The sequence below is a fragment of the Alosa alosa genome, chromosome 3 (assembly GCF_017589495.1).
Source record: "Alosa alosa isolate M-15738 ecotype Scorff River chromosome 3, AALO_Geno_1.1, whole genome shotgun sequence".
In the NCBI taxonomy this organism is placed as follows: Eukaryota; Metazoa; Chordata; class Actinopteri; order Clupeiformes; family Clupeidae; genus Alosa; species Alosa alosa.
In genome coordinates this window covers 6,922,528-6,933,809 of record NC_063191.1, presented here as the reverse complement: position 1 = coordinate 6,933,809, position 11,282 = coordinate 6,922,528, and the positions used below count along the sequence as shown (strand labels likewise).

Below are 11,282 nucleotides of genomic sequence, written 5' to 3'. Positions count from 1 at the left end.
CACACACACACACACGTACCCGCCCATGTACACACTCATTCACACACACATACATACACACACACACACACACACACACCCATGCGCATACACACTCATCCACACACACATACATACACACGCACACACACACACACACACACACATGGGTGTGTGAGTGGGTGGGTGAAAGAGTGCAAATGTATGATATTTAGGAGGGATGGTGTGAAACTGTGCAGTATGTTTAAAGAATCTATTTATTGAGCTGTTGTTATGACTTGACTACCAATGTTAGGCTACGTTTATACGGTGACGATGAAAAGAGAAGACGCAGAAGTGGCGTCTCGTCTTCATTTTTTTATTCGCTTAGGACGAAAGTTCTCAGGGGAAATCTTTGTTTGTATGAAGACGCAAGAGTATGTGATATTCGATTGGATATGCATTCCAGACCGCTGGGTGGTGGTGTGATAGGAACCCCGCACGCCACACACACAGACATTCTAATTTGACAGTTTAGCCAGAGAGGTAATCAAGGATCTTTGGTTTAGCCGCTTAGGACGGAGACGCAACCCGGTCGCCTTCAAAAACTCTACACTCTGAAGGAGTCTTCAGATTTTTATGTCTTCATGCCCCGATGGCGGGTCGCCGTAAACGAAAGGCACTTATGACAAAATATTTTATCGCCTTTCCCCTTCGCAATCGTTCTCGTATAAACGGCCCCTTTAGTGACACTTGGGAATGCTGTTGCAAGTGTGTAGCGCCACCTGTGGGTATGTGTGTGTGTGTGTGTGTGTGGAGTGTGTAAGCGTGTGCATGTTAGGGATCAATCGATTTGTTTTTTTTCAGGGCCGATACCGAGCATCAATTATTACCAAACAGGCCTATATAATAACCAATAACCGATATGTAAAACCGAGATTTCAGTTGTCAAAAAGGGGGGTAGATAGTAGCCTAGGCTATGGCGATATGCTGAAAAATCCTTCATTCAAAAGAAAAAAGCTTTTCTTCCTTCTTTTGATACACAATTGTATCAACTTGCATCACAAGAGTAAATCCTGTGTATCATGTTAATCCAAGAGCCGAGTGATAAAGCAATTATTTTCATAGGCATACACAATGGGCTATGTGCTTGTAAGGACCTGTCAACAAAAGAGGATGCTTTGCCATGCCATGTGTGGAGTGCAACGAGAGAGTGGAAAGGGAGAGGAAGAGGTGCATCGATGGCAAGTGTTTCACGGCAATAGTTTAAATTCAAACAGTTTTAAAATAGTTCCTTAGGTCATTTAAGCACGCAATTTGTGTCCATATGTAGGCTATAGCCTATAGGCTACACTTCTGTGAGCCTAAAAGGCACGTAATAGCCAGCTCAGGACGCGCGTTTAGTTCAGGTCGGATTAAATTACGGCATTTGACCCTGACAGTCCGGCCAAAAAAGCAGCAACTGACTTTTTAGACGTTGGCTATCGCGATAATTTAGGACTTGTCTACTATGTAGGCCTAAGGGATAACGGCCCGAGGTGTCCGTTATTAACAATTAATTGACGAGCCGGATGCAAAAGAACTCCCGGCTGGTGCACCCGAAGTTTGTGGTGGGCCAACTAGTAAACGGTAGGCTATATCACTCAACGCGGTATCAATCAGGAATTCGCTAAATCAAGGAGGTGGGTGCTTTAGGCTACTTATTGATCCTGATCAAAAGAGACAATAGCTCACAAAGTGGTGTTTTTGTAACTTCACTGTAGATGATTGTGATTCACATTGCAACTTCAGCAATGTAAGGTAGGGCCTACCTTCTTTACCTATTCAAAAAATAGCTCCGCACAGCTGAAGCCCAGTCTACAATATGCCTCAGTGAGAATTTAAACTTTCTCTGTGTTCAGTCTTCGATCCTGATTGGCTGCATTCGTGCTAATTAACAAATCAGACGGTGTAATATGGACAATGCTCGACCACAGAGTAGCAAATGCGGGGAGTGAGAGATCGCTTACAGACAAAGTAGCGCATTTCATTCTTTTATCCATTTCAGTATCGGGCTTATCGGTGGAAAAAATGACCCATACCAATTATTATAAAATGCTAAATATCGCCCCTAATAATCGGCCAGGCCGATAATTGGTCGATCCCTAGTGCATGTGCGTGTGCGCTAGGCATGTAACAATTACTGGTATAATGGTAAACCGCGATAAACATGTTGACGATAATAATTACCGTTTTCATTTCAAACATCATGATTATCACTGTTGAATTCCTTGGGTGTGGAAACCATGAGTTTAACCTTCCCAGCTTCATCCGAGCCTGCTTTTGACATACAGTAGGCCTGGTACAATGGAACAAAACTGGTACCCTACTGATTCTGATTCTGTCTAATTGATGGTTTTAACTACGATTCAGATTAGGCTACACCTGATTTTAAAAGGCGGAACTTTTTCACCGCAAAATGTGCACTGTATCATGTAGCCACTCTGTGTCTTTTTATGTTCACAGGCCCACATTAAATCCATTCCACTAATGCTATCAGGAGAATACAGTAGCCTAAAGTTTTATTTTTGAACGCTTACTTTGGTCTCACTCATTGCATCCAAATAACAGAAATAGCAAACTCCAAGTCATGGTAGGGTAAGTTGCTTATAAGCACATAGCCAATTAAACATGAAGAAAAAAGTGAACGGGACACTTTTTGAAACTATTTCAGCTTGTGTAGGCCTATCAGTGCTTCCTGAACATATTGAACACACTTTTAGAAATACCGTGATAATACCGAAAACCGTGATAATTTAATTTCATACCGTTACATCCCTAGTGTGCATACTGGTATATCCATAAGTGTGTGTGCATGTGCGTGTGCGCGTACTGGTATATCCATATATAAGTGTGTGTGTATGTGCGTGTGCGCATACTGGTATATCCATATATAAGTGTGTGTGTATGTGTGTGTGCGCGTACTGGTATATCCATATATAAGTGTGTGTGTATGTGTGTGTGCGCATACTGGTATATCCATATATAAGTGTGTGTGCATGTGCGTGTCTGGTACCCCATGTGAGCGTGGCCAGTGTGAGCAGCTCTGGCGGGGTGGGCCGGAGCCCAGCACGCATCTGGTGTGTAAGGTCCGCTCATACCCTGCTGTCCCGGTAGTTCTGTCTGATCGCCAATACACTGGGCTGGAATGATGCCGGGCTGGTCAGTCTGACCACCCGCCTAGAGGGAAACAGGAGGGAACTGAAGAAGGGAAAGAAAGACAGAGAGAGAGAGAGAGAGAGAGAGAGAGGACAAAGAGTCAAAAGAAAGAGGAGGTGGTACAAAATACACTCAAAACAATGACAAAGGATAGCAGTGGTATTAATTAACAATAACAATTGTCTATTTTTTTGTTCTATACAGTATTTTTAATGGCTCTGCATAATAACATCTTCATTATAAAACCTTCTTTCAAAATTGATTGTAAGAGTCTCAGGTCTCAAAATTTGCAGAAAATAATTTATAAAATGTAGTCCCTTAATGTTAATGCAGATGTTTGTTTCTGAATTTCAACTCGAGATCAAACCAGACAAGCTGCTTAAGTCATGAACTAGTCCCTGTGCTCTGGAGTGGGTGTGGTGGAATGCTGTGAAGAACTCACATGGGGACAGCGAACACCACGTCAGCGGGAACCTGCTGGGTGAACGGGATCAGGGGCCTTCAGGAGGGAGAGGAGAGGAGAGAGGAGTGGAGAGAGGAGAAGAGAGGAGAGAGGAGAGGAGAGGAGAGAGGAGAAGAGAGGAAAAGATAGGAGTGGAGAGAGGAGAGGAGAAGAGAGGAGGAGAGAGGAGAAGAGAGGAGAGAGGAGGAGAGGAGAGGAGAGAGGAGAAGAGGAGGAGAGGAGAAGAGAGAGAGGAGGAGAGGAGGAGAGGAGGAGGAGACAAGAGGGAGAGAGGAGAGAGGAGGAGAGGAGGAGAGAGGAGAGGAGAGGAGAGGAGGAGGAGGATAGGAGGAGGAGAGGGAGAGAGGAGGAGAGGCGACAGGAAAGAAGTTAAAGAGAAGGAGAGGAGAGGAGAGAAGAGAGGAGGCAAGAGGAGAGAGGAGTGGAGAGAGGAGAAAGAGGAGAGGATGCAAGAGGAGAGAGGAGTGAAGAGAGGAGAAGAGAGGAGAGAGGAGAGGAGAGAGGAGAAGAGAGGAGGAGAGAGGAGAGGAGGAGAGGAGAGGAGAAGAGAGGAGAGGAGAGAGGAGAGGAGCCAAGAGGAGAGAGTAGTGGAGAAAGGAGAAGAGGAGGAGAGAGGAGAGAGAGGAGAGGAGGCAAGAGGAGAGAGGAGAGGAGAGGAGAAGAGAGAGGAGAGGAGAGGAGAGGAGCCAAGAGGAGAGAGTAGTGGAGAAAGGAGAAGAGAGGAGGAGAGAGGAGAAGAGAGGAGTAGAGGCAAGAGGATAGATGAACAGAGACAAGTGGAAGAAAGGACACAAAAATGAGTTGCTGACCAACAACCAAACACTCCAAACAGAAAACAGAGAGAGTTCACCTTGAACACCCTAAAAAAAAAACATTCTCCTCTCCCCTGGGCACTGCTGTCAGGCTTGAAATCATATGCCTCTGTGGTTGAACATCATGTATAGCATAAAACCCATTATCCCACAGTGCTAAATGGAACAATACAATGAGTAATACATAATGCAATTTTAAGGTCACACTACCAATTGTGTCCTGGTCATGGGGTCATTGCATTCATAACGGACTGAATGTGTGTAGTGTGTTTTGTCGCGGGCAATCTGTTTTTAAGAGGGCGCTGCTGTGTTACAGAATAGGGGATTTCCGAGAGAGTCCAACCAGAGTATTTAGAGAAACTCTTTTGGGCAGATATGTGTTAACGTGCTAATGTGTTTAGAGGTCATTTCAGGTCAACGTGCTCTCAAAAGACACAGCATGGTGTGTGCACACTCTACTTGGCTAAAACACCATTCTGCCTGATGCAGGAGTGCAAAATGGCAAATCATGCATTAGTGGGATTGATTATGTATTCCATCGTATATGAAAACTGTGGGTGGCAGAGCACATCTGTTTTTCAGACATTTTTCTGCCCTTTTCAGATGTAATCTGGACTGTGTGTTAGACTTGTTTGAATAGAAAGAATTCTGAATATTATCCCATGTTAAATTAAAACTTTAGTCTTTCTATGTCTTGCCATTACTTTTGCCCCTTCCACTTCCCTGTTGTGTAGATGCCTGGTGCACTACTGAAATGATCTGCAATTGAAATTTCAGTGTCTTAAATACTGGGTAATCTGTGAAAACTTGTCTTGAGTGATGTAGAATACCTGCCCTGTATTAGCTCTGTTTCATGGCATAATAGATTAACATCTACTATATATCTATATCCTCACTGCTAAACATGCATTCTTTCAATGTCAGTAGGCAGTTCAATGATCCAATTGAGCCCAAGGCTGTAGCCAGGATTTTTCAAATACCAAGGTCAGGGGCGTCGCAAGAATTTTTGGGCACCCCGAAATGCTAGGGTGTTCTCTCCCTCTGTTTATGCTGCACTCTCTCTCTGCTTGACTATGTGTCCATTTAAGTGTGTGTGTGTGTGTGTGTGTGTGTGTGTGTGTGTGTGTGTGTGTGTGTGTGTGTGTGTGTGTGTGTGTGTGTGTGTGTATGTGTGAATATATGCATGTGTTATATGATATGATGTATATTGTAACGACATGAATGTGACAGTATCTAAAAAAGATGCCATTTGCTTTGTACCGTTTGAAAAACTTCCAGCGGTCTGCACCAGACACATTGCAAGCCTGCTGGTCAGATGCTTCAGTCTGGATTCCTGGGATGACACTGACACAAGAACACACACATAGAGAAAATTACACCAGTTACAACAAATTACTTTATTATTCCTCTCGTATTGGTAACAATTAAGTTACAACTAAGACCATACATCGGCCATTATTTCTGCAGTCTTCCTGTATGTCTGTCGATAATTATCAATCATTATCAATTTTTCAACTTATTTTACCTGAATCAACATAAACGGTTGTTTTTCTATTATAACACTTTACTGTATGCTGTGCTGTGTAAACCATTCTGAATTGCCATGTGTGTATAAAGGGTGCTACGCTCCATAACATTTCCCAGTCTTGTCATGTCTGCCAAAATGGCCCACATATAATGTGAATCTTTTATGTAGGAGGACATTTACCTGGCCTCATCATCTCTACAACTGCTATCTCCAATAGATCCCCTATGGTCAGCCTACGTATTGCTTGTATTGCAGCCTAGTATTGCTTATTGCATCTACTGAGAGGCGTCTAGACCCATAGGTAACTGATTATTTACCCAGTCAGCTGCTGTAGCGCTTGCCTGCGCTGGTCGGCATGGCCACGCCACCTGCGATTGATGAACTCCGGCACGGGATCCGTGGACTCCAAACGAAGGGTGTAACGGGGATGGTGCGGCAGGTGACTGAACATGGACTTGAATTCCGGCACCTTCCGCTACAGAGAGTGGGGTTGTTGTGGGGTGACACTTTTAAAAGTGTTTAACAATTTTAAAAAAGTTTCAATATATTTTACAAATTCACAATATAAAGGTCATATGGTCCAATTTGCTATAGCAACTTCATCAATTCACAAACATTTTAGCCTTATAATGGTGGATACATAGGCCTCCAATACTACAAGTGTGTCATGCAGTATCTGTAAAAATGCCTATCTGACAATAACCCAGAAAGCCATAGCCTGCATAAAAAGGGGACTGTGAAGTTTCTGTGTATTTAAATGTCAATGGTAAATGAAGTTATGAACACACCACTGACCTTGATTTCAGTGTCGCTTTCTTAGATGGGATGTGACCTTGAGATAGGCCTACTGCCAAAACTTTTAACCATATTATGCCTAACTAACTCTGGAACTTAAAGTAGCCAAGGCTTGTGAGCTTGTTGCTTCATTGGTGCTTGTGTGAGTGTGTGACTGTTCATTGCTGTTCATAATTTGCGGCCAACTTACCACTCTATCCACTGACGCGTGAGACTTGAAGGAGACCCTTGCATGATCCATCTCTCCGGAAACCGTGTAAATGGGATCTATGTACATAAATAAACGTGTAACTTTAGGCCTACGTTAACGTTACTGCCATCATGAGCAACAACTTTATTATTAAAAATATGTAAATAATATGTCATTAATATGCAAATAATAGCATGTTGCGTTAGCTGTCTGTGATGTTATCAACCACTTTACAGTGGCAAGTGGGCCTTATATTACCTTTTCATGTAGAGCTATTCTACAGGGGAGAATGTGTAGAAGCCACCTATCTTAACACCCCCCGATTATCACCACTTTTGTTCAGAAATTCTAAAACAACGATGTTTTTTTAACACTTCAAAATAACATTTGTTAAATGAACCTTACATTTTTCAGTAGCCATAGGTGTGTAGATTTGAAAAAAATCTGGTTTGGTTCTTAACGGGAGCACTGCCTGAAATATCCGATTTTGTTTACCACGCTCGGAGTTATCAACAATAACTCACCGTAGAGATAGTCATGTACCCGCTGTGGTCTGTAGCCCTTCTTTCCTCCATCTTTCTTGCAAAATGTTTGTGTCACAGAAACACTCATTTTTCTATTTCTACGAAACACAAGTTTAATATATGTCACCAATTTAGATAACGTTAACTAAAAGTTAACGTATAGCTTGTCATGCGTGACACGAAGAGCAATCTTTTTATCCGTAGCAGCTGCAGCTCTGTGACCTACGTTACCATAGAGATAGTAAACTGTCGTCAGTCATGAGAAAACGACCGACTCCGACATAGCTCCCGACAGGTGGCAGCAAAGTGTTGCTCTCCCCGGAGGCGTAGTGTCAGATGCAGCCTATGGATGCAGCAGTTGAAAAGACTGACTCTGGGTCAGATGGATATTGAATCGCAATCCCAGTCATATTAAAGCTATAGCTTCTAGTCTAGTTCTAGTCAGGTCAGTTTCCTTGCACCTTCAAGAACTGTTTGTGGTTCAAAGACTAGAAAATAGCAAAGGAGGAAGGGGAGGGCATGGTAATATGACCACACCACAATGTCTTTTTTTTGCAAGCAAATCAATGGCCTAGTCTACTTCATGAAGATAGGTCATGAATGTAGGCTAACATCCAGAGTGGACAGCTTTCAGTTGCCAGCCAGAGCTGCCAGCTGTCATGGCATGAGATTGACATACAATCCAAAAGAGGAGTGGCCTAGGCCTAGGCTAGTCTAGTCGAGGCTAGCACAACTAGCAAACTTAATGCCCCTCTTCCTGGAGTCTAGGCACTAAATTAACTCTACCCCCTCTTTTATTGCTTATTTTGTTTTGGTTTATTTGTAGGCTACATTTCACTACAACTACTGTCTAGTCTAGGCAACTATTTATGTTGTTGTTTAGGCCTTGTTGTTGTTTAGGTTGTTAATAGCCCTATTAAATAACAACAATATTGTAGACTAGGCTATCTCGGCATCACTAAAATCGAGGACAAGGCCTACCCTCAATGATCTTCCAAGAATAAATAAAGGTTGAATGAATGAAACACACAAATAAGCTACACACAGATAGCACACAGAGAGAGAGAGAGAGAAAGAGAGAGACACATATTGGGTCTCATTTTCATTCACAAGTTGCCATTGCTTTAGTTTACAGATGTGTTTCAATTTAGGTTAGCATTTTTATCCCATCTTTGAACCTGCTGTTTTAACCTAATGCCCAACAGTTCATGCTGTAGCCTACAGATATCTCTTAAAATCAGAGAACATGCAGTAGGCAGAGGGATATTAGCCTATAATGGCCGAAAATATAATTATTTTACCCTCAAAAGCAAAAAAACATTTTCAAACCATTTATTATGACTGCTGCGCAGTTAAGCTTTTTCTTCCGTTTTTTTTTTCCGCATCTGTAATTTTCTGTCAAGGATTCCCGGGACACTGAAAGACCAGGGTGCACGAAACTTGTGTGCATTCAGAGGGTGTCATAATGATCCTACACTGTTTTCCTTTGCATGAATGTTAAATTGAGGTCCTGACTCACCATGGTTGTTAAAGATCCCATGGCACTTATCGCAAAGTGTAGGTTCCATGATTTGCTGGCTAAATTCCCAACCTGGTTCATTCCATTTTGCCTCATCCTCCCAGTGTGCAATTGGTTCATTCATTCCTTCACTCTCCACCTGAAACTAGTGTGTGGGGAACATTCTGGCACATAATAGCTGTTGTGCATCACTCAGATGGGTGCTACACATTGGTGGTGCTTAGCGAGATTCTGCTTCTCCTGTGAAGCACTTTGAGTGTCAAGAAAAGTGCTATAACTGTAATATATTGTTATCCCCTACAGAATTTTGAAGGAAGGAACCATGCATTATTGTAACACACACACACACACACACACACACAAACATACACATAAAAAACACACACAAAAAAACTAACTTACATGCAGGCACACACTCAATAAACACACACAGAAGCACACATATACACACAAACAACCACACACTCTGCACACACTCAATTACAAACACAAAAAAGGAACAAAGTAGGAAATGAACACAATTTGACAAACGTGACTTATTTTTGTAGAAAAAAATGTGCTGGACTGGGCGGTGGTCATATTTTCTCTAGGCCTAGATGTCGTAGATTTTACAACTTTACCTCTACAAAATGGACAATGTAATAGGCCTAGGCCTAATTATCATCTCATAAAATTCAAGTCAAGTTTATTCGTCACATGCATGATGGTACAGTACAACAGTAGTGAAATGTAAAATGTAACATCTCCAACTGTGCTGGGAGCAAGCAAATGCAGTTCAGTCCCACCCCCCAATCAACACAACAATGTGGGGAGTAAACTGGACAGGCCCTTATAACCTCTGACTAGTTCTACATATCGCTAAATTGCAATGTGAGCAGCAGCCAGAGGGGAGGATACGTCGGCAGGATCATTTAAAAGGCAACTGCTACTACATTGTGCGTCTGCCCTAATTCTGATAGAGTGGGGGCAGCAATTTTACTGTGGGGGGCCGCCATGGCAAAATCAATGGAATAAATCAAACAGAGAAGACACTGCCAGTTACATGCACCTTTGCCCAGCACAGGAAGGCAGTAGCTCAATTTTCACTTCAATTCTTTTAGACTGTTGCAAAGTGTCTGAATACAGTTGCACACATCACCATAGTCATTCTGCAATTCAGTTTCCTTTCTCAGTCACCATAGCCTAGTATAGCATTTATTTGTCATTTCAGTCATGGTGTCATTATCTTTATTAACTCATTCATGTTTAGAAAACACACTCTAAACCTTATTACGCTCAACCTCCTGTGTTGTGCCATTTATTCCGGTTGCTCACAGCCGGAAAATAACGGGGCTTTACGCCCATCCCCTATGCAAATGTGTGTTTTTTACATTAGTCTATTCCAGTCTACAAGTTATTAAGTTTCAAAGTGACTAGGCCCACATGTGACGTTGTGTCCACATTAATACGGATATTTTGCATCTTGGGTCTCTCGTCCTCATGGCATTTTAGCCCGAGGTTAAAGTTCTGTGACGACGAAGACGATTGTTGTTTGGTGTTGCTATCTATCACAGAGAGAGAATAAACTTTTGCTGGAAGTTTCCACTGTTCAGAGTGTGCTTTGACCTCTTCAGAGCGGACTCTTGGGTGCACTCTTGGGTTGGACATGAATGGCAACACGGTCCTACAAATAACCTTGCCATTGTTCCCTGTGTCTGCCCTGCATTATAACCTCCTGAAGTACTGTATGTTTCAATGCTGTTTACCTGCTTGTTTGTTCGTCTGTCTGATGGTGTAAAAGATTAGCCTACACAAAAGCTACACACCCGATTTCAACACAACTTCGTGGAAAGGACAGTGTAGCATGGTCGAAGGACAAACCCATAACATTTTGGATCAGATCCGACTCTCGGGTCAACTGTAGTGATTAGGCTTAGTTTTGCTTTCACCACTGTTGCGTTCTATGGCGGAGGTGTGGTGGAGTTCACAAACAGTTTAACATTTCCATATCAAACTGATTGCAAGGTGATGGACACGACATGTTATAATTATGATCAGGAAGTACTGTAGGGCTGCAACAAAAAAATGATTTAGATGGTTATACAGTAATATTGATTAATCGATAAGTTAGTTGTTTGATAAATTGTCAGAACATGGTGAAAAAATGTTGCAAATCCTGAGATACAGTAATGTAAATATGTTTTGTCCACATGCCAAATGTATTTAGTTTACTGATAAAGGACTAAGTAAAGCTCTAACTGCCCTTTTAGTTGGAAGTGATATGATGTGATGTGGAAGTGATATGATGACTGATTA

General features: G+C 42.3%; 1 protein-coding gene across 1 annotated transcript in view; it reads right to left on the bottom strand.

Moving 5' to 3' along the window:
• The window catches only part of cfap91 (cilia and flagella associated protein 91), a 33,430-nt gene extending 25,744 nt beyond the window's left edge, over positions 1 to 7,686 (bottom strand). Inside the window, 7 exon segments of the mRNA XM_048239526.1 lie at positions 3,014 to 3,074; positions 3,171 to 3,177; positions 3,599 to 3,655; positions 5,692 to 5,775; positions 6,277 to 6,434; positions 6,945 to 7,021; positions 7,469 to 7,686. Coding sequence (XP_048095483.1) covers positions 3,014 to 3,074; positions 3,171 to 3,177; positions 3,599 to 3,655; positions 5,692 to 5,775; positions 6,277 to 6,434; positions 6,945 to 7,021; positions 7,469 to 7,556 — 532 coding nt within the window. The 5' untranslated portion in view covers positions 7,557 to 7,686.
• Positions 7,687 to 11,282: the final 3,596 nt, after the last annotated feature.